Source organism: Calliphora vicina, chromosome 5 (assembly GCF_958450345.1).
Source record: "Calliphora vicina chromosome 5, idCalVici1.1, whole genome shotgun sequence".
In the NCBI taxonomy this organism is placed as follows: Eukaryota; Metazoa; Arthropoda; class Insecta; order Diptera; family Calliphoridae; genus Calliphora; species Calliphora vicina.
Window position 1 is genome coordinate 96,889,375 of NC_088784.1, and position 23,487 is coordinate 96,912,861.

At 29.7% G+C, this 23,487-nt stretch overlaps 6 protein-coding genes across 8 annotated transcripts in view; 3 read left to right on the top strand and 3 right to left on the bottom strand.

Annotated features, from left to right (window-relative positions):
- The window catches only part of EDTP (Egg-derived tyrosine phosphatase), a 97,052-nt gene that overhangs the window by 70,616 nt on the left and 2,949 nt on the right, over positions 1-23,487 (bottom strand). The window contains exons 2-7 of one of the 3 annotated variants that reach the window (XM_065511178.1): positions 14,452-15,326; positions 13,593-14,147; positions 13,429-13,512; positions 13,176-13,373; positions 12,736-13,110; positions 12,536-12,667 (exon numbers count right to left, since the gene is read on the bottom strand). In XM_065511178.1, coding sequence (XP_065367250.1) covers positions 12,536-12,667; positions 12,736-13,110; positions 13,176-13,373; positions 13,429-13,512; positions 13,593-14,147; positions 14,452-15,326 — 2,219 coding nt within the window. Of the gene's footprint in view, positions 1-11,924; positions 12,668-12,735; positions 13,111-13,175; positions 13,374-13,428; positions 13,513-13,592; positions 14,148-14,451; positions 15,327-23,487 lie in introns of those variants that run through there. The other 2 variants (XM_065511179.1, XM_065511177.1) reach the window with 2 other exon arrangements.
- Positions 1,606-2,688, bottom strand: LOC135962253 (uncharacterized). The gene is made up of 3 exons (XM_065514076.1): positions 2,515-2,688; positions 2,298-2,448; positions 1,606-2,237 (listed from the first exon to the last, which is right to left on the bottom strand). The coding sequence occupies exons 1-3, from the start codon at positions 2,672-2,674 to the stop codon at positions 1,751-1,753; spliced, it is 798 nt and encodes a 265-aa protein (XP_065370148.1). The 5' UTR covers positions 2,675-2,688; the 3' UTR covers positions 1,606-1,750.
- Grl40a (Gustatory receptor-like 40a) lies at positions 3,368-4,782 on the top strand. Its single transcript, XM_065514534.1, has 3 exons — positions 3,368-4,330; positions 4,428-4,589; positions 4,663-4,782. The coding sequence occupies exons 1-3, from the start codon at positions 3,368-3,370 to the stop codon at positions 4,768-4,770; spliced, it is 1,233 nt and encodes a 410-aa protein (XP_065370606.1). The 3' UTR covers positions 4,771-4,782.
- On the top strand, positions 4,978-6,643 carry Bap55 (Brahma associated protein 55kD). Its single transcript, XM_065510689.1, has 3 exons — positions 4,978-5,279; positions 5,340-6,182; positions 6,306-6,643. Exons 1-3 carry the CDS (start codon positions 5,078-5,080, stop codon positions 6,539-6,541), a joined length of 1,281 nt encoding a protein of 426 aa, XP_065366761.1. The 5' UTR covers positions 4,978-5,077; the 3' UTR covers positions 6,542-6,643.
- Mtap (Methylthioadenosine phosphorylase) lies at positions 6,653-8,119 on the bottom strand. Its single transcript, XM_065510690.1, has 3 exons — positions 7,934-8,119; positions 7,087-7,866; positions 6,653-7,022 (listed from the first exon to the last, which is right to left on the bottom strand). Exons 1-3 carry the CDS (start codon positions 7,982-7,984, stop codon positions 6,984-6,986), a joined length of 870 nt encoding a protein of 289 aa, XP_065366762.1. The 5' UTR covers positions 7,985-8,119; the 3' UTR covers positions 6,653-6,983.
- On the top strand, positions 8,927-9,946 carry Lhr (Lethal hybrid rescue). The gene has a single exon (XM_065511278.1). The coding sequence runs from the start codon at positions 8,990-8,992 to the stop codon at positions 9,866-9,868; it is 879 nt and encodes a 292-aa protein (XP_065367350.1). The 5' UTR covers positions 8,927-8,989; the 3' UTR covers positions 9,869-9,946.

Here is a 23,487-nt window from a genome sequence, read left to right on the forward strand (position 1 = left end):
TACTATGGTCTTATATACGTCGTAGCAAAGGTCTTTGAAATATCTATCATTAGATATCCAATTGTCTATATTAATGACTTAGTAATCCAGATATACAAACATTTATTTTGATAGATATCCCACTCGCATCCCACTAAGCGACCAAAAAGGTTTTAAAGGAAAAGACCTAAGCTTTCTTTTGAGAAAAAAAAATTAATGAAAAAAGAGTCCATTTTGGAAAAAAAAAGTCAAAAAGGTTTTTGATTTTTCAAAAAAAAGTAAAAAATTGTATGTCTTGAGTTACAAAACATTTTTTTTATAGATATCCCACTCGCATCCCACTAAGCGACAAAAAGGGTGTTAAAGGAAAACACATAAGCTTTCTTCTGAGCAAAAAAAAAAAAAAAAAATCCATTTTTTTAAAAAAAAGTCAACAAAGTTTTTGATTTTGCAAAAAAATTCAAAAATTTTAAATCTTGAGTTACAAAATATTTTTTTTGATAGATATCCCACTCGCATCCCACTAAGCGACCATATAGGTCGCTTAGGAAAAGACCTAAGCTTTCTTAAAAAAAATAAAAAGGGCCCATTTTGAAAAAAAAAGTCAAAAATATTTTTGATTTAAAAAAAAAAAAATCAAAAATATTTTATTAAATTTTTTTAATTTTTTTTTCGAAAGATTGCATAAATAGCTATCTAAACTATTTGGGACACATTTTGCTAAGAACAATAGGTAATAAGTTATATGGATAAAAAAAAACACCTGTTTGGCCAAAATGTCAAATTTTGACCTCCTATAACTCAGAGAGTTCTTGACCGATCTTGTTGAAAAATGGTGTCCGAATTACTATCGGAAGACATCGATTTCAAAAGTTGGTTCACTTGACGTGAAATGCCCCATATATACTTCATAAGGTCGGAAAATTATATTGTGGAAATGACAAACGGAATGACAAACTTATATTTATATACCCTTGTCACTAAGGTGAAGGATATAAAAAGTACTAAATTAGTGTTGAAATTCTTTTAACTTTCAACTCTAATTTAGTACTTTTTATACCCTTCACCTTAGTGAGAAGGGTATATAGAAGTTTGAACGTTTTGGATGATATGTAATGTTATAAGTGCGTATTTTCTTGTACTTTCTAAGCAAATATAAAACTCGGGAAATAATTATTAAAATTGAGTTTTTTAATATAAATTAAAAAAGTAATAATTAAAGCCTCTAACACTAGTCTGTGCTACAAGGGTTATGTATACTCCTTATGGACGTAGTATTACTCTTTCAGTATGATTTTTTTCGTTGGAATAAAACTGATTTCTACCGATATTCGGTTATCTTTAAACCAATTATTTCCCCATCCGAAACACCTTTTTAAGATGTACACAAATCTATTAATTTTTTTAAATACATATCTATATTGAAAGAACTAATTAATATAATATTGTACAGTTTTTTAATTTTTTATTTATATTCAGCCCAATTATGAATAAAAATTCCTCGGGAGTTTTTTCCCTTTTCTCATTTTTCCTATTCAATTTCAATGAGAAAAAACTCCCGCGGAATTTTTTATTCATAATTGGGCTGATTTTCTTATATCTGTAAATTTTATACATAAATACTATGTAGTAGTATGAAATTATAGTAATATGTAGTAGAGAAAATTAAAAAATAAACCCCAAATTCTTAGTCAATTTTTAAGTTTATAAAAGGTTTATAAAAAAAAATTTGATAAATTTAAAATTCGACTATGAATAAGTCGTTAGAAGTTTAATCGATGGTAGTATATTCAATTATTTTCGAATATACCAGCCTACAAACTGAAATTTCTATATGATTTTTTTGCTCCACTGTTAAATTGCTATCACTTATTTTATTAGCCAAACACTGAAATAATTGCATTGTACAGTTTGTTTTGCCTTTTCTTTTTCTTCTGGACTTAGTTTTATTTGTTGTTGTAATCGTTTCACTGTTGTCGATAGTTTTTTCCCCCGGACTACAACTGTCGCTGGATTGACAATCATTGTCCGAGTGAGGCTCCGGTTGTTCCGGATTTGTCGTCCAATAGTCCTGAGAAAGATCATTTTTAGTGGTATTATTTGGTATGATTACAAAAGATGAACTTGGCTCATCAATTGGATCCCGCCATGAATTGTCGTTGTGTTCTAATTTTCTTTTCTTCGAAAACGAAACATCTGTTTCGCTAAATGAGTCAGTAGTTTTATCTAATGAACTTTCTGATATATGACACGCTGTCCTGAAATATGGAAAGTATATTTGATTAAAAACTACTGAGTTAGAAATAAATAAAACTTACATATCCGCGTTGGGGTCTTCTAAAAATTGTAATTGTGCGGCGTATTTATAGGGTCTGCGTAAAATTGTATCATTTCCTGGTGACATTACCATTTTTTTGTACTTTTTGTACGCGTCACGTATGTTTTTGAACTTTTTTTTTACTTCTATAGCTATAAATTGAAAATAATATTATTTTAAACAAGTTTTACAAAATCATTTAAAATATTTGTACACACCTGGTATACCAATATCTTTTCCAATTTTACTCCAGATGGTTTCCTTATACTGATAGTTTGTAAAGGATTCAGAATCTTTATTATATAGACATTCATATTTACTAACTTCTGTTATAATTTTTTCAGTTATATCCACATGAATTAAATTTTTGTTACTCATTTGTTATTTTTTGTTTATATTTACTTCTTTTCGATAATAAAGATTTTTCTTCTTTTAATAAATGCCATTCAGTATAGAATGATAACACCAAGCTCTTAAACCATATTATCGACAACCGCTTTATCCTAATCAGGGTTCTCAGTTTTTTCATGTCGTATCCCCCAAAAATTAATTTTTATTCAAAAAACACAGTTTTCCTTATACCAACAATCAAAAAAATTGTTAAAAAATTATTAAAAGGTAGTTTTATATTAAATTAAATGTTTATTGTTTCAACTTATATGTATAAGCTTTATTTTTTTTAATAGATTGTAAGAATTTTCTAGTTTTTAAATTACATAAAAACAAATCTAATGTTTTGTGAATTTATGATTTTAACGTCCATTTGCTGTAGCATTTTCAATAAATTTAATCGCTATAATTTATAAAATGATTTGAAGTATTTGAACTAAATGTTGTTGCTATTAATAAATTGTTACCTTATTGGATATTTAATTTTCTCAATTTCTCCTAAAAAATGTGTATTATTTTTAATTGTTAAATAATATTTGAAAGCTAATTAGGCAATGAATTTCATAGACAATGAACAGATATTAATCGATTGAATTATTTACTAAATAATATGTACTCATTTTACTTTCATATGAATTTGGTAGTTAAATCTTTTTGTCAGTTATTGCTTAACCGTTCACAATGAATCTAGATCGCATAATACGCGTAACTAGTTTTTATTTATTTCTAACCGGATACCATATACGTTGGTACGATCGTAAATCGTTACATTATCGTTTACAAATATGTGGAATTGTTTATTTTCTCATCCTGTTCCTTTTGTATCTCATCTGCTTCTGTCATCATTTTGAGAGCTCGTCCATGTTGAAATTGTTATTGGATATGTCACCATTTTTAAAGGACCTAGTACGTTTACAAGTATTGTTGGGCCTTAAAGCTTTCGTATTTTGTATGATTGAATGGAAAAATTTAACCAAAATATCGAATGACTTAGTACGCATTCTCACGGAAACTTTAAAACGTCAAGATTCATTTGATATGTGGGAAGCTAGTATCTACCTGATGTTTTTCTCTACCCTCATGGTGGCCTTCACGTTTGGTTTGTATATAGCAATCGAGCTTAAATTTGAGTTACCGCCTTTGGATCATATAATGATAGGCTTGGGTTTATTTATACCTCACTTGACTGTGGCTGGTTGTTTGCGTCTATATACTTTGGGCTTATGTTCCATTAAACGAGAATTGGTTATTATGCGGTCAATTTTAGAAGAACACGATGACGATATCATTTCCAAAAACTTACAATCGAATGTAGTGGTTGAAATTGTTAATCCGGTTTTAAATCAAAATTCAAATGATTTCACATTATTTTATGCGAATATCTCCAAACGTTTAGATTTTATAGCACATTATTTGAAACTGTTCGATTCAGTTTTACAACGTCAATTGGGTGTATTAGTAGGTCTGAATTTTAACTGTTTATTGGCCGGTGTTTATGGTCGCGTGTATTTTGAAAATTCTTGGAATGTTTTATTTACAAATCGAAATCGTAGAATTTTTTATGCCAGCAATAGCGCCATATTTGTTTGTATTCTGTTGGACTATGCGATTTTGTTAATAACGAGATGGAATTTTGTCAGAGCGGTAAGTTTAATTAAAAAAATATGTTAAAATGTCAGAATTAACCTTAAGCTGAAATATGTAATTAATTATAATAAATATAATTACGTATATTTTACAGAAACAAAATCTTTACGAAATAATAGTGGCACGATTATTTGAAAAGAAGCGTCTTGTAGTTGAAATAAAGTCAATTTTAAAACATATTAAACATAAGTTATCAAAAGACTTCAAATTAAAACTATTTGGTTTAGTGGAATTTAATACATGGAATTTTTTAATGGTACGTTTTTACACAAAAGCATTTAAACATATTAAAAATATAAAATAAATGTTATCGCTTTATCTACTTTCAGCTTCAAGGTTTAATGATTTCAATAATTGCTTTAATTATATCCCATCAATATTTAAACGATCAAATTAAAACACTTACTGAACGATTAGATATTAATGAGTCTGAATAAATAAATACAAATTTTACATAAATAAACACTTGTTTCATTAAATACAAATTCACATAAAATATTAAAATTTTTTACAATTATTACTGACACTTTAATATGATTTAAATTAACGGATTATATTGCAACTCTAAAAGTACCGAGTATCGAGTACTCACAAAAAGCAGTCGGTATTTAGTACTCAATACCGAAATACTCAGTACTTTTACATCACAAGTGAACAAGCGGCGTTTGTATGAGAAGAAAAACATTTTATTTTTATTTTTAAATTGTAAATTTATGAAAGATTGTGCAAAAAAATTAATGCAAAATGAGTGCCGGTAATATGCTATATGGCGGTGATGAAATTGGAGCACTGGTGTTTGATCCAGGACATCATTCCCTAAGAGTAGGCTATGCTCAAGAGGATACACCAAAGGCGGAAATTCCCTCTGTAGTAGGAGTGGGCCCGCAATCCCCTGATACAAATATGGATTTGGAGACGAAATCTGATAATAATATAACACAAAATAGTAGGTTTACAAATTTTTAATCAAAATGAAAAATAATAAAAAAAAATAAAATTTCTCCAGATACAGATTCTCAAAAATATTATGTAGACACCACGTACATAAACGTGCCCCGTTCTAATATGGAAATACAGACGTATATGAAAGATGGCATGATTGATAATTGGGATCTATTCGAAAAAGTTATTGACTATGCTTATGCCAAGGTCATACAATCAGAACCGGAATATCATCCGGTATTATTTTCGGAAGCCTCCTGGAATGTGCGCAACAATCGTGAAAAACTAACTGAGCTAATGTTTGAAAAGTATAATGTGCCCGCATTCTTTTTAGTTAAAAATGCTGTTTTGGCAGCTTTTGCTAGTGGTAGAGCCACCGCCTTGGTGGTAGACAGTGGAGCTACACACACTTCAGCTGTACCCGTACACGAAGGATATGTTTTGTCACAGGCTGTGGTTAAATCACCTCTAGGTGGTGACTATTTATCAATGCAGTGTCGTCAACACTTGGAAAAGGGTGGTATTGATTTGTCGCCAGCTTATAATATTGCTTCCAAAGATGTGGTGAAGGAACGTGATGCTCCTCGTTTTACCACTCGCAAGTTGCCTGAAAATTTAACACAATCTTGGCAGAATTATATGATGAAGTCATTGCTGCAAGATTTTCAAATGAATATTCTGCAGGTGTTGGAAAACCCTTTTGACGAAAGAGTAGCTTCTCAGATACCCATGGTACATTATGAATTTCCTAATGGTTATCATCAGGAGTTTGGCTCAGAACGTTTTAAATTGGCGGAAAGTTTGTTCGATCATGCTCCCTTGGGGGCAGGTCAACTGGCATCTACTAGTGTTGGAATGTGTGATGCTGATGTCCGTTTATCGTTATACGGATCGGTGGTAGTAACAGGTAATTTAATTACATATCGTCGTTGCGACAACATGAGCTCTTTTTACAACTTTTCAGAACAAGAACTCAGTTTATTTTTATATATTTTTATTAGTATTATTTAAATATTTATATTAATTATAGGCGGCAACACATTGCTTCAAGGATTCCCAGAACGTTTAAATCGTGATTTGCAATTACGCGCTCCCTCTAACACACGCCTGAAAATGATTTCTGCCAATGGTAGTGTAGAAAGACGATTTGGTGCTTGGATAGGCGGATCAATATTGGCTTCAATTGGCACATTCCAACAAATGTGGATATCATCTCAAGAATATGAAGAATCCGGCAAAAGTCAAGTAGAACGTAAATGTCCCTAAATTATTCTTAAAACAAAACAAAAAAACTAATTTAAACAAAATAATTTCAAAAGAAAAACTTCGCTTAAATATAAGTTAAAGACTTCCATAAAAACAACACAAGTCAACAGGTAATTTAATTACTATTTTTTTATTATTTACTTTATGAGAGTACATTTAGTTTATATTTATAATTGAACTTAAAATAGTACATATTTAAATGCCTTTTTATGGATTCTATTGCATTAAACGTTCAAACGTTTAATTTGAATTTTTGTTTAGTTGTGTTTCTTACTGGTGTATCGTTGTTTTTAGTTGTTAATTCATATGATATGGAAATGGAGTGAATTTTAGGTTGTAAATCACCATATGGGGGTATAAAGCCCATAATATTAGTGCGTTTTATTGGCTTTTTGTGCTGTAAAGATTCTTCGGTAACTTCTTGGCAAAGCTTTAAAAAGCGTCACATTTTAGCAGACATAGTATTGTTGCAAACACATTGCTGTAATGAGAAATAAAAAGAAAAATTATATACATAGTTTTACAAAAGAACCTTAAGAATATACCTTGGCATCTAATACGGCTTCAGTCCAATCTTCTTTGGCAATATTTGTTACAGCTTTTACTAAAATCTGTTTAACTTTAGCTACATTTTCGGAAAATGTTTTTAAAACATCCTGAACATTTACGCCTTCACATCCCATACGCCAGCAGTCATAATCGGTGGCAATAGCCACTGAGCCATAAAGTAAACCAGCTTCTTTGGCTAAAACTACTTCAGGACATGTGGTCATATTGATTAAATCACCACCCCATTGTCTAAACATATTACTTTCGGAACGTGAAGAAAAACGTGGACCTTCAATGGTGACAATACAAGCCTTATCGTGAACTGCAATATTTAACTCTTTGGCGCTGGCCAATAGAATTTGTCTACACCTTTCACTGAATGCCGGATACATAGGTAAATGGCATACACCTTGGGGACTGCTGTCGGCACCATCATAAAATGTCTGGGCTCTCTTTGTAGTACGATCTATGAAATCGTTAGGTAACACCAAGTTGCCCGGTTTGATTTCTTCACGCAATGAACCACAAGCTGTAGAAACGATGAGATGAGTACAACCCACTTGACGCAAAGCCCAAATATTAGCCCTATAGTTCACATTAGTAGGCATAATATTATGTTTACGGCCATGGCGAGCCAATAAAACACATTTTACACCATTGATTTCTCCTTCAATTAAAGCATCGGAGGGACTGCCGTAGGGTGTATCAACTACGGTTTCCTTGCGTTGTTCCAAAATATCGGGATCATCCAAACCTGAACCGCCAATAATACCAATCTGTAACATTCAAAATATGTACTCCATTAAATATTCCATAAATTTATAATAAACATTTCGTGTCTACCTTAATGGGTACGGGTTCCAAATTGGAATCTTTACATTCAATGTGCAACATTTTTTAAACAATGTATTAAACACTTATCTCTAGCCGGAAATTGAAAAAGAACTGTAAAGACAGTGGATTACAAAATTCAATGAAAGGGCTGTATCGGTATCACCCAGGGCCAGGAGGTTCGTGTTTTAATGATAACCTCTGCTAAATGTTGCCATATTTTAAGTAAAAAAATAAAAAAAGCTCCGGCAGTGCTGCCAGTATTTTTTCAGTCATCATCCCCAATTAACATGTTTGTATCCCCAAAGCAAACAGAATGTTAATAGAGCCAAATATTAGGTGGGTCTGATATGGGAACCATGACAAATTATGGACCGATGATCATTAAATTGTGTAATGTCGTTTGGATGTAATAAATTGTGTAATGTAATAAATCACTAAAATCTTAAATATCTCCTAAAATAATTATTCGATCTCAAATGTTTTGATATCGTTTGAAAGGGCTTGAATTCACAAATAGGATAGATATACAGCCCAATTATGAATAAAAATTCCAAGGGAGTTTTATTCCTTTTCCCATTTTTCCTATTCAAATTCATAATTGGGCTGCTAATATTTGGAAAAGTGTATCAATCTTCTTGTTGCTGAGAGTTTTACTCACTTTCTTCAACAATTTAGAGACTTCTGCTAAAAGTTGGCCCTCAAGCAAATAATCATTAAACTGTTAGCTATTTTAAATGGAGTATTTATAAAATTGCTGCCAGGTTGTATAACTTTATACTCCGGCTCATCCGGCTTACGTCAAACACACCGTACATTTCTTATGTGAGGGGTCGGTTTGAATACCCCCCCATTTCACACTACGAAAAACCAGCGGCATCACCGTTGTGCTGCCAATTTCTCGTAACGAATTAGAAACAGAGTTGTTATATTATTTATTCTGTTAACACTTTACAGTGAATGTCTGCTAAATAAGTGAAAAATATAAACAACAAATCTGAAAAAATATATATTTTGTTTAAAAACAAAGAAGTTATAGTTTCTGATAAATTATATTAATTACAAAAAATGGTCGGTGATGCCAATCGCAGCATACAAGTCCTTAACATTTCCAATGTAAATGCCCAGGGCAAAACCGTACTCAACGATGGCAAACTCTTGGATTTAATACAAAAATACCCCTTTCTTTATAATCCTCGCGTTAGAGCTTACAATGATAGCGACTATTCGACATGGGCTTGGAAAAATATTAATGCTGCCTTCAATCGTTCATATGCCAATGATCCAAGTGCGGCTTTTTCCACCGGTGATCTCATGAATAGGTGGGAGATTTTGAAACCACTTATACAATGTCTTAGCAAAGCCTATGACCTAGAAGCCATACCTCAATCTCTCAGAAAGTCGGTCGTGAAAATCAGCACTGAATTAGAGGATCAAACTTGCAATGCTATGATCAAACCCAGCAGTTTATCACAAAACTTACTACTGCAAAACATCTGCGCCATTGCCAAACTATCCATGGAAAAAAAATTAGCCTTAGAAAAAGAAATACTAGATTTAATACTGTCATCCGAATTGGAGGGCAAAACGACAAACTTAGAAGAGGCGTCTTGGACGGAAATCAATCAAGAAACTGATGAATTTTTAAATGAGATTGGTTTTAACCAGGTTCTGCTCACATCCGTCAATGCTCAGGAGAAGATATTCTACTCAAACTATTCGAACCAACACAGTATAAAAACCTACACGAATGCAAAGAACACCCATGGCTGGGTGCCTCTAAAAGATGTACATAAATTTATTAAACCCTGTGAGATTAGACTTAAGCGTATAAATGTTGAGGATTATTTGCCTTTAGCAAAAATAATAAAAATTGATAAAGATAAACATAAGGATGTCAAGGAGGAAATCTCGAAAGAGGAATCAGCTGGAATTTTTGGAATTTAAAAATTAAATTATTTGATTTATTTTTAGTTTTACTAAAAATTATGTCAATTGTTTTGCCGAAATGTGAAATAAAGAATTAATTAAAAAAATCGTTAATAGCCTTATTTATTTTTAATTTGAAAATATTAGCAAGTATCTATTTCTGTGTGATTGACATACATTCGATTTTTATGAACATTTATTTTATAGTTTTAAACAGATGAACTTTTCATATATTTATGAATTTTAGGTTATTTTACGTTTTGAATATTGTTCAAATATTTATTTTGATACTTTTGAATTAATTTGTATTTAATTTCTTGCCTAAATTCTGCTAAAACAAATAAACCACAACTTTATTTTTTTATTATTCTGATTTTAAGTAAAAAAAAATCAAAGTAAAAATAACGAATTATTTTTTTTAAATATACAGAGGCAGCATTTTTCTTTTATTAATTTGGGTTAATCTATGTACATGTTATTTATTGTATAATAGGTAGTAATAGTTTATTATATATTAATGATAGTAGAGAAGATAATAGAGTGATTATTGATTTGCGGATTTTTTTTTGCTTAGTTTTCATTAGATTTTTAATTAAAAATAATTAAGTTTAAATTAAGAAAAAAGAAGAGGAAAACATAATTCGCATATGTCGAATCTTTTATGTATATCTAAAACAAACCAACAGCTTGTTTTCTGTGGAGCAGACATTTTCTAAATTTTTACACCAAATATCTTTACGTTTTAAAAAAATTTCATCATATTTTAACATTATTACATTATTTTTAACATTATTGCCAATAATAAAGTTGATTTCTACTACTTTCTGATAAACAAAGAAAAATAATCACCTTATCGTCGTTGGCGTATATGTTTTACGCCTACGACAGTTTTGTACTAGATTAAATAAACGTTACATTTTATCTTCAATCTAGTACGAAACAGTCGAAGGCGAAAAACACATACGCCAGCGATAAGGGTGAATTATTTTATTATTCACCCATCATTTGACGTGTTTTAAATATCAAAAAACCCATAAACTTTATTAGATTTGCTAAAGTATTTAGGTTTTTGGCTTCACCGGCAATTTCCAATACACTTTTAAGCCTATTATGCTTTAAAAATTGGATATCTCGGAGAAAGCTCAAAAGTTTTGATTTTTAAACCGAAATCTTTGATCATTCCATGGAAAATATATAAATATAAACTCGGAAAATGTTGTGGTCTAATAAAACAAAATTTTGTAATACAGTCCTGTTTGTGTACGAGAAATCTAATTTTGCATATATTTAGGCACGGATCGAGCTCAACCATTTGTGCCGAATTTTATAATACCCTTCACCAAAGTATAATTTAAGATCAAAACTGAAAACAACTTGTGTTGAAAAAAAAATTAGTGTGAAATAAAAATCGGTTTAAAAAATATTTTTTCCGATTTTGATCCATTTTCTGTCCTAATTTCTTTAGAATTATATACGTCGTTTGAAAGGTCTTTGTAATAGCTATCAAAAGATATACATATTGTCTATGTTAATGACTTAGTAACCCAGGTATAAAAAATAGTGCCTTAGAATCACTTGTATACAGCTTTGTGAATAAGCTTAATATAGCAAATATTTCAAAAAACTTTATATTTTTAAATTTTGGAGTTTTATTTATTTTTTTTTGTTTAATTTATGAAATTAAAAATCTTAGAATATATTTTTGAAATGCTGTATAAAAAAATCAAAAATGTTTACCTTTTATTTACTTTTTTTTTTAATCAAAAACAGTTTATCTGACATAGCCCCATTAACACAAAGTCTGGTTATGTGATAGTTAACAGTTAACCTACAGTATAAATATTAGTTAACATCAGACTTCGTGTTAATGAGTGATAGATAGGTGTATAAATTTTCTATTTTTTTAAATAAGGTTTTAATTTAAAACAAAATTAGAAATTTTCCTTTTTAAATGGTAAAACATAAATTTATTCAACTTCTGCAATAATTTCTTTTACTTAAAACATTTCCTTTTATCATAATGTATATTCAAAAATCACTGCTTTTTAAGCTAAAATTTGATTAAAAACAATAATTTTTTTTCAAAATTGTGTATAAAAACGAATTTATTTTTGTAAAATTTTAAGGCCTTATTTTTTAAAATGAAACTCAAAACGTTCAAAAAAATATTTATGAAAAAAATTAAAAAATTGCCAGTATCTTTGATAAAATTGTTTTAGGTTTCGTTTTACAAATTCAGGCCTTTAATAAATATTAAAAAAATTTATTAGATTTACTTAAAAAAAAGAGTGTATAGAATTTCAATTGTTTTATTTTCTTTCGCCTATTTGTTATTTTAGTTGTTAATATGATTTATGTTATGGTTTTTCTTATTTTAATACAATTTTAGATTTTAATAAACGTTGTTTTTCTTATATATTTAAATAGTTTGTTTCTCTATCTCACTCTCGCTCTCTCTCTTTCGAACTATTTTTTTTATCATACAATATTATAAATAAACATAAATATGTGTAGTGTATAACATTAATAAAACCAATAGCAAAAAAAATTAAAATAAAAAATAAACCTAAACACAAACAATACAGAAAGAAAATAATTAATTGTATGTATTTTTGCAGGAACGGTAGTTAATTAGGGAGGTACAACAAATAAATACTCAAAAACTTTAAATAAAGTTACAATTAAAACAATTGATCGGCTAGAGTACCTACAAATGTGGCTAAATTCATGGCTGAACCTTCTTTAAATTTAAGGCCCACTGTTTTTCCATAGGCTTGTATAAATATGGCGCGTACAGCATTTAAACGTTGTTTACGTCTGAAAACAAAAAAAAAACGTATTTATAGAATATATATTACAACATTTGTAAGACTTTATATACTTACAATAATGTGGTTTTGTTTGAAGGCAAAATATCTTTTCCATTTATACTATTTGTTACATAGTTAAGGGCACCATTATTTATACTGCCTCCACTAGCATTTGAACCGTTACTGGGAGTATTTGAGGAATTATTACCACTGCCATTGTTAACACTAGTACTACTGCCATTGCCTAGACCATTTCCACTGTTGTTGGATGTTAGAGAATTGGCATCTTGCTGCTGTTGTGATATAAAACGCATCATATAACTGCCATTCATCATGGAGTCTATGGAACCGGTATCGGTAACCACTTGCCAGCTACCGTTCGATGATGTCGATTCTTGCCTTTGACGTGTGGCACTAGCACCTGGCACTGTAATGGGACTAGTTTTTGATCTGCAATGGAATGTATAATAAATTAATGTGTCAAATTACAAACTTTGTCATTTACAAATATTTACCTTTTTGGATTGGGCGAACGATTTGTTAAAGAATTAACACCCACAATATTATTGCAAGAAGCTTGTGCTGTTACTGTTGTCGCTGCGTTTGCGGTTGCAGTTGCGGTTGCATAGAAATTATCCGTTATGGACATATCACAGTTGGAACTATTGGAAAAACTATCGTTGCTGTCTTGATCGTAACTTAAAATAAAGTCTCTATATAAATAATGCAAACTACAATTAGTATTCTATAATTAAATTAAAAACATACTCTTTAAGTGGTTCCTCATCACCGCAATCAGACTTAATAATAATAACACTACTTCCACTACTACTAGATGTTTTAGTACGTTTCCTGACAACACAAGACAATACAAATTTTCATAAAATGTTATAAACACATATATATATACAATATAGAATATTTATACATACCTATGTTCTACAATACTAAATTCTTCATCGGTTATGTATTTAAGCACATGAAAACAGAAAAACATTATGTCTTCTCCTCTTTTCAAACGATCCGGCAACTGATGTCCAAATAAATACCAATCGTAGGCCAATGTAAAATATGCCATTTGAAACGCATTCAGCGATTGATGGATGAGACCATCGGCCCACAGTGATAGGCGCACCAGTGATATAAACAATGGTGTACGATCCCAACCGCTAATGCAGTGTATCAGTAGGCCGGACTTCTCTTCTTGTATATACTTTAGGCAGGTTTTTAGGTAATTTTGTGTTATTAGAACCAAATCCCAATTTTTATACTCGTTCCAATTGATATTTAAATCGGTTGTGGGACCCAATTTGGGTACAGATATATTAGCGTCATTAAACGATAGTTTCCAATTATAGAATAAGTTCTTGGCCATATAATTATTGTCACGAAATTTCTTAAAAAATTCACAACCCGGATAGGGCAGTGACAGTAGATTAAAGTTTTCATAGTGATTTTCCGGGTCAGCCTTTTCGGATGAGGAAACACTGAAATGGAATTATGAAATGATAACAAGAATTAGTAGAATATTTTAAATGAACAAAAGAAAAAAAGAACATTTTTTGATGAAAAAAAAAGTTGGTAAAAATTTTTCGATAAAAAATATTTTGCAGATAAATCGAGAACCGAATATGTGTGTTTATATTTTGAAGTATCAATCATGTTTGTAAGTTATTTGGGAGAATTGGAAAGTTGATTTCAACAGACAGATGGACATGTTCAATATAGCGATATTGGTCTGACAATTACTTTTCAATTAAACACACAAAATATATAAAGTAAACTACTTACGCCATAAAATATTTAATTTTTCTCTTCTCCACCATAAGATCAATGATTGTGCTGACATTCAAGGCATTCAGCAGTTGTATATCACTTTTGATTACCTCTTCGTACGAAAACGGTGATGGCTCATTTAAGGCATGATTCATTAACGAATCTTCATTATTATCATTATTTTCATCGTCAACAATATGATTCCCCCGCTCACTATAGTTCGTACCATTCAGACAGTCATACGCATAATCAACAACTTTGCGACCATACGTTTCGGCATTAACAGATATTGTAGCCGAACGACAAATATATTTGCCACGATACATAATGACTGGAACGGAAAAACGTTGACGGCATCGCGCATATTTTGCCATAGTAATCAGTTCTCGTATTTTATTAACATCATATAGATCTTCGTAAATAGTGCTGGTGGCGGTATTGGTCAAGACATTTGTGGCCGCAACAGTTGCAGGCGATGTTTGCTGTAGCAATTGCTGTTGATATTGTAAAAAGGTTTGAGAACTTGGATATTGGGGTGGTTGTGGCGGTTGCTGTTGATTTGGGTGCATTGACGAATTGGCAAATGTTACAAAGGCATGTATACCGCTGTTAGTGTTTGATGTTGTACTACTAGAACCATTGGAACCTGTTGCATTGTGATGGAAACCATTGACGATGGTGCTATTTTGTGGCGTTGTATTTGTTGTCGTTGGATTAAATATACTTGTATTGTTGGCCGTTATGGTGGATGCCATATGGCCGTGTTCGTATTCGGGTATAAAAATACGACCCGGATATCGTGGACTTAAGACCCCATTGGTATTATCGAGTTCGATGAGTGTATAGTCTTGTTTAAATAGGTATTCGCATTTTTTTGTTATTTCTTCTTCCTGCAAGTAGAGAAAATGTATAATTATTAAATTATTGTACTTAATAAATAAAAATTATAGCGATTTTATAAAAGAGGCTGGTAAGAATTAGGGATGTTTATTTCTTAATATTATTTTTAGGTAAAAACATATTTTTATCATTTTAAAAATGAATTGTGAAATGAAATGGAATTAAAATATAACTTTATAGAAATTTCAAATTTATTTCCAATTACATGTTCCCATGTTCTTAATCTAAAATATGACATTTATATTAAAAATAGATGACAAACGAAAGGATTAACAATAAAAAGAAATCGTGTAACAAAGAAATATTATTTTTAACCATAATAAATTTAAATTTAATATTTAACACAATGTGTAGGTGGATACACTATGTATAGTTATTACACACATAAATATGTATAGTAGAGTGTCTCGTAGGACACAACTTTTTTTATAAATCCACTCAAACGTTGCATATTTAATTTAATCAAGCCTTCACTCCTCTATCTGAGATTTAAAATCATGATATCAATATAAAGTGGTTCAATGAAGATTGTTTGTAATTTAATTTTTTTAAAAACAGTAAAAATCTAAAACTAGTTTTCTATTAATATATAGTAAATTCCAGCGTTTTTACGCATTAATGTTTATGGAATGTCTTTATTGGCAAAACAATGGAAACTTTTAAACTCTTGCAAGATTGAAGACTAAAACAAAAAGAATACGTAAGAAAATGATTAAAAACCTAGTAAGAGAGCTATATTTGGCTGTACCGAATATTACACACTCTTCACCAAATTATACATACTTTCAAATAAAAATTTTAAATATTTTTAGGTAAATAAAATTAATTTTTTTTTCAAAATTTAAAAAAAAATATTTTAATAAAATTTTGTTAAAAAAAATTTTAAAACTATATTTTTTTAATTTATTATTGAAAAAGACTTTATGTCAAAAAAAATGTAAAAAATTTTTATTTTTGTAATATTTTTTTTTTGGTTGGCGTTTACAATTTTTCAGGTCATGAAATTAAATACAGATCTATTTTAAATGATGTCCTGTATTCATACGCTAAGGGAAATATTGCCCTAATTTGGAGATTCCAGCACGGCAATGACCCCAAACACACATCTTGGGTTTCAACCGAGTGGTTACAATCCAATGAGTTGTGTTTTGAAGTTGCCCGAGTTATGTGTTTTGAAGTCGACAGATTTCATTTCAATTCTAGATCGTAAAATTGGAATGGTAAAATATTTCAGAGGAGACGATAGAATCCTTAATTATTGTCGCTGTGGAACAGTAAGAAAAACAAGGGATATCCAACATAATACTGCTTCACTAAGAGCTACCTACTCTTTGGGATAAATATAATCTACAATCTTTGATTAAACCTAGCTTAAACTTATATTTTTGGTTTTTTCTTATTGTTTATTTAGTTTATTATCTAGGTTTAACTGAGCATCATTAATCAGTTAAACTTAAGTTAGAACTGTCAAACCACTAAGAGCTATGAAAAAATTTTTTCAAATTTTTTTGTACCAACATTTTATTTTTGGTTAAAACCAATAATTTTTTTCCATCAGCATTTTTTTCTTTCAATAAATTCAATTATTGAAACCAAAAAATTTTATTTTTATAATTAAAAATTATTTTAACCTATTTTTCTAAGATCTTGAAATCGTTTGAAAATTTTTTTATTGGATTTTTTCATTATACATATCGTTTGAGACATATTCCAACAACAGAATCTCCAAAAGCATCCAGACGAGACACTCTAATATACAGGTATTAACAGACATCAATAATAACGCGTGTACAATAATAAAAAGTCAACAACACATGTAATGTAAACAGAACAATGATACAAAATGCTTATAAATAAAAAGAAATTAACAATGAAAACGTCATATCTTAACAATAACGTAATATAAAATAAAAAAAACAGACACAGAGCCATTGTTTACATTTTTTTTTGATTTGCGTTTACACTGCAATACTATAATAAGCAATAATGACAACAACAAACACAAAAGAGCAACAACAGATATAAATATGCACAACAAAAACACAAGTGTGTGTGCAGAAAAAAAAACCAACAAATATAAAAAAAGCCACTGGCTGCAATACCAGAAAAACTGCAGTTGAATTTTTCATTGCTAAAGAAAAAACAAAGCTGCTGAAAAATATGAACGCCTGTTCCCAAGACGGAGCAATAGTCTGATGAAAAAACAACAACATAACCAAACTATATATACTATGTATAAATGAAACTATAAAATAGTTTTTGTTTAATATTCATTGTTGTTGTTGTGGTTATGTGCAGTCTTTAGTGGTTTGAAACAAAACAAAAACAAACAAAAAATTAAGAAATAAAACAAGTAAGTGTTGGAAAAGTCTTGTTGGTAACCCGGATTTTAAAGTCTTTACAAATAACGGGCAATCAGCATAAACTAGTTGGAGTATGAACTACTTTTAACTTTTTTTTTTTCTTCAAAACATTTATACAAATATTTGTTGCTATTATTAACATTGTTGTGGTGGTGCATTCAAATGGTTAGTACACTACTGATGTTTTTGTTGTTGCATTTTATTTATTTTCTAAGAGGTTTTTAGATTAAAGCAAAAACAACAAAATCTCAAGCTATACTTGTAAAGTTTAACGTGCACTATCAAATAGTTGTGTTTACATATATTTTAGTTCAGTTCAGTTAATATTTTTGCCATACATATGAACAAAACTTGTGAATGAATGAATACCAACCAAATCCATACAGACAGAAAGTCAGACAGATTAGGGGGACCAAAGAGCAAGACTTGATATAAAATGAAAACAACAAAACAATGTCAAACTAAATGAACGAACGGGGTTTATTCAAACACATGCATATAAATATTGGAACAATGCAGCAACAAGAAATATAAATAAAATACACCCACCCACATTTCGACAAAAGTTTGTAGTTGTGTAATTTTATACATCTTTTTCAATCTTATTTTTTATACATCTCATTTTTATCTTTCTTTTATGAAATTTTTAAATTGAATTATTATTCTTTATTCGTATTAACTGCATTTGTTCGCATAAAAGTACATTCAATATAAATGATAACGAAAACATTTTTTATGTAGCCATAAAAATTAAATAAAATAATTCAGGGTTGGCCAATAAAATATTAATGTGCTTGACAAATTACTTATTATCAAATTTGCGGTCAAAATGCACAATTAATCTTTATACATTTTAAAAATATTAACATCAAGGATTCGAAAGAATTAATTCTTAATTCAATTAAAACAAATAAGACACCTACAATTCGGCTGAGCCGAATCTTATATAACCTTCACCAAATTATACTTTAAAATAAAAATTTTAAATATTTTTAGGTAAACAAAATTTAATTTTTTTTTAAATTTTTTTAATTAGTGAAAAAAATGTATAACAAACAATTTTTTTTATTAAAAAAATAATTCGGATTAAAAAATATTCTTCCCGAATTTGGCCCATTGTAATATGTATGACCTTATATACATCGTTGCAATAGACTTTGAAATATCTATCATTAGATATCCATATTGTCTATATTAATGACAGATATGTATATGTAGATAAAAAATAGGCCAAAAATCGAGGTTGTCCTGATTTTTCCTTACATCTCAGCCATTTGTGGGCCGATTTTCTCAATAAATATCAACCGAACGGGTCTATAGCGGATATGTGATGTATGAATCATGTATGTTAGTAATTTGGGGGATACGGAAAGTTTGAGAATTTGACTTGAAATATTTTTAAAAGCTTTTGCTTAAGTGAAATTATTGGGTTTATGACTTAAAAATGCGATATTTTTTCATTTTTTTTAGCTTTTATTTTTAAACATTTGTACAATTAAAATTTCGATGGATTCCGCGTCAAAAGAACTGCTCATCTTTTGAGGTCAAGAACGAATCAAGCCAATATCGGATACTCTGTTCCAAAGAGAAGCGTATCCCCAGAGAGAGCGTTCCGCATCGATCGAAAGAAACAGGTGTCAAACGGGGCACATTCTGGACGGTGATGCAAAACTTCTGAATCACTTCATTCTAAATACTTTTTAACAGGTATTGCAACATCTGGCCGAGCGTTGTCATGATGGATGCAGATAATAATCGGTGGACATTTTTTTCTTTTATAGCGTTTAAACTGAATTACGGACATGCAAATCGCCTTTCAAGGTCTCTCGGCTTCAATTCGAATGGTACTCAATTTCCTTGCTTTTGGATGAATCTCGCAAACATTTTGAAATTGCTGCTTGAGTAGCTCCCAATGATTTTGCAAGCTCTCGTTGAGATTTCCTACAATCTTCATGGAGTAATGCCTCCAATGTTTGGTCTTCAAACATTTTTGGCTGACCTAGACGATATTTGTCTTCTGTGTCACCACTTCTGAACCGCACAAACCATCTCTCGCAAGTCGAAACCGATGGAACACCATAAGTTTCGGTGAGCAATTGGTGTGCTTCAGCGGCACTTTTTTCAAATTAAAGAAGAAAGCAAAACTTCCCGTATATGACGATTCGTTGGTACCAAATTCGACATTTTCGAAGCAAAAAAAAAAAAACTAAGGGAGAATAAATGACAGATACATATGTACCCTTCAGAATGACATATAGGTTATTCAAAACAAAACCGCGTTCAAAAGACACGCCATATATTGAAAATTAGATTATGGAGTTATAAAGGAGAAACAAGTTTTGAATATAAATAATAGAATACAAAAACTTAAAATGTATCGAAACTCTGATTTGCTATGAATTAAAATACTATATTTTTATTATTTTTTCAGAAGTGCATTATTTTACAAAGCCCACAACACATATTTGCATTCTTTTAAAGCCGGCTATGTGAACTACGAAAGAGGTAATCAACCTCGAATAAGGTAAAACATACAAAGCATTTATTTTAATCACATAAACCTTGTACTTTCAATACAACAACAAAATAATTCAACATCAATTAAAAACGGGGCGAGACAGACCAACATGTTTGAAACAATTTCTTTTTAATATTTTTTTTATTTTATTTTTTTTTTGTAATCAATTAATAAAATGCTTGAAATCAGGTTTGATAAAGCAAACAATCGTGTAATTCATTTCAATGGGTTTATTTTGTATTAAATGCCTTGGAATGCAGAGGAGAGTTACAAAAAAGTTATAATGTGCATTAAACGAACGAACGTTTTGTATGAATGAATAAATGAATGAATATGATAAGAGTACCAACACAAATTTGTACATGAACATGATCAATTCAGTCAGACGTTTTTCAAGTGTAAAAAGTAACAAAAAAAATGTTTGAAAGTAGAATGTGAAGCAGGTTTTATGATAAATAAATTACTTGATAAAACAAAATGGCACAAATTTCATTTGCATATGAATTTTTTAAAATAACTTTAACAATAAAACAGGTATTCACGTTAGAAAATCAGTAATTGTAAAATGGTTTGGTTTGGTTTCCAATGTTATCAAACATAAACACAAATTTTGACAGCTGATGATCGGAAGAGCTAACGAGTACACCTTATTGAATATAACTTGGGCAAGCTAATAAAATAGTTTATAATATTAACTTAATTAAAGACAAAAGAAAACAGGTTTGCACAAATCCTTGTGAAAGTTTTAAATTTTACATGGGTTGAACATTATGAAGTGAACACCTTTCTTAAAGCGTTCATGAATTTTTGTTATCATTCGAAACTTTTTATGAGCTTCAAAGCTGTGAGTGTTTCTATGTTATTAACAGATGCTGAAACTAGATTTCAAACTTGTTTCAAACACTTTACATTTTAGTTTTTCTTATCAATAACAATAATTTTTTAAAGCGATAATGGACATACATATACAAATATTTTTTAAATACGTTTAACATTTTTGTTTATGTTGATTTTTGTTGTTTTGTTTTGAGGCAAAATAAAGGTTTAACGTCAACACATTTTTTTTTTGTTTACGCTGACGCTGATAACCTGCACTACAATATAATTTCTATTTTTAACGGGTGTTTAGAAAATAATAGTTATTTTTAATAAGACAAAATAAAGTTTATCAAAATTATATGTATACATATTTGGTCGATTCACAAGGTATCCTATCATGTCATATTGTCATAACGTTCTAATATTTATTAGTTAGAAAGAATAAAGTAAAGTAGTGGTGTATGACTTAAAAATGTGGGATTTACAAGAAAAATATCGCCCAGGCCAGCCAAAAAAACCAAGAATTGGAGATATTACTCCATGAAGATTGTTGTAAAACTTAACAGGAGCTTGCAAAATCATTGGGAGCTACTTAAGTAGCAATTTCAAAACAATTGCGAGCAATAGGATTCATCAAAAACCATACGAATTGAAGCTGAGAGACCTTGAAAGATTTTATTTGAACGACAAAATTATCTTCTTTTATAGCCTCAAGCATCATTTCGGACATGAAAAATCGTCTTTCAAGAACTCTCGGCTTCAATTTGGTGAAAGCAAAAATGTCCTATCTATTATGTAACCTGACCAGACCATCACAAGGAATCTGTACCGAAAGCAACTGATTCATTTTAAGAGAGCATTGGCCAAAAAACGCCCAGAATATGGACGCTCTCTCTGGGATACGATTCACTTTGGAATAGAGTATCCTATATTGGCTTGTTTCGTTCTTGGCCTCAAAAGATGAGAAGTTTTTTTGGCTCGGGCTCCGTATGTTGCCAGAAGGTTGGCAAAACGGCAATACCAATACATACTTTGAATAAATTTAAACATATTGTACAAATGTTTAAAAAAAAGCTAAAAATTTGAAAAAAATTCCGCATTTAATATAATGTATCAAAAAAGTAACGTAATTAGTTTTCAATTTATATTGTAAAATAACTTTGAATATTTTTTTTTTGTAAAATTGGTGAATTTTTTGATTTTGTGAAAATTTTATGATTTCTTGTAAATTTTTTTTTTTTTAAAAAAATTGGCAAATTTTTGTTCTTTTGTTAAATTTGTGATGTAAGAAAAATTTACGATTTTTATTTTTTTTTTTGATTTTTTGTAAAATTTAATTTTTTAAAAAAAAAAAATGGCAAATTGTAGTCTTTTTGTGATTTAAGAAAAATTTACGATTTTTAATTTTTTTTATGTTTTTCAAAATTTTTGATTTTTTTTATAAAATTGTCGATTTATTGTGAAATTGAATATTTTATATTCAATATTTAAGCTTTGATTTGTATCAAATGAATTTTTGCAATTTAAGTTTATAACAAGGGGGCGGATTTATATGAAAATGCATGTTTTTTCTGGAACATCCAAAATGCCATGTAGACTGATAATCTATCCGAATAATACATTTTGATGTAAAATGTTATCATAACGATCCAGAATATACATACATATACATAAATATACAATCGCAATGAGAAACTTAATATCTTTAAAATTTTACCAATCCGATCAACTATTGTAACTTTGACACCCTGCATATCCATTCAATCTAACCACCCTATTTTTTTTTTTTTTGCCTAAATTCACTTTTTCAAGATTTACCACCACGATCAACTTTTCACTCCTTTTCCATTATTCTAATAAGAAACTCTTTTAATATTAAAATCGAACCATTTAAATATGGTAACTCTTTTTCTTGGTGTGATATTCTAGTCCACCAAAAGGCGCCATGCATACACTACATACACAGCTAGTAAACAAATGATTAAGCTTGAAAAGCTTAAACAGAGAATAAAAATGAAATGTAGTAATTTACAATTAACACCTGACACCTTGCACCTTGAAATGTAAAAAAGCTATTATTAAACAAAATGAATTAATAATAATAATAAAAAATAAAAAAAAAATCATAATCAGTAAGACAACTTCTTGACAACAATATTTTCTTTTTAATAACAAAATCTAGTCTCTAGAGAAGCTTCGTTCTTGAATGTGCGTCTGTCCGTCCATCTCTATTCATGCTCATTTCCTCACTATCATATTGGTGTTTGTTAGTATATTGTAGACGTAGTCGTTTGGTTGGTGGTCGCTTGCTTATCTTGTTTACAATTGATATTTAATTTTACAAAATGTCATGAAAACTGTAACAAGAATTCAGCAAGTGCTTTCGTTTATACGTATCACAACAATGTAACAACAACATTGTTTGAAAGTTATTTTTTTTTTATTAAATAC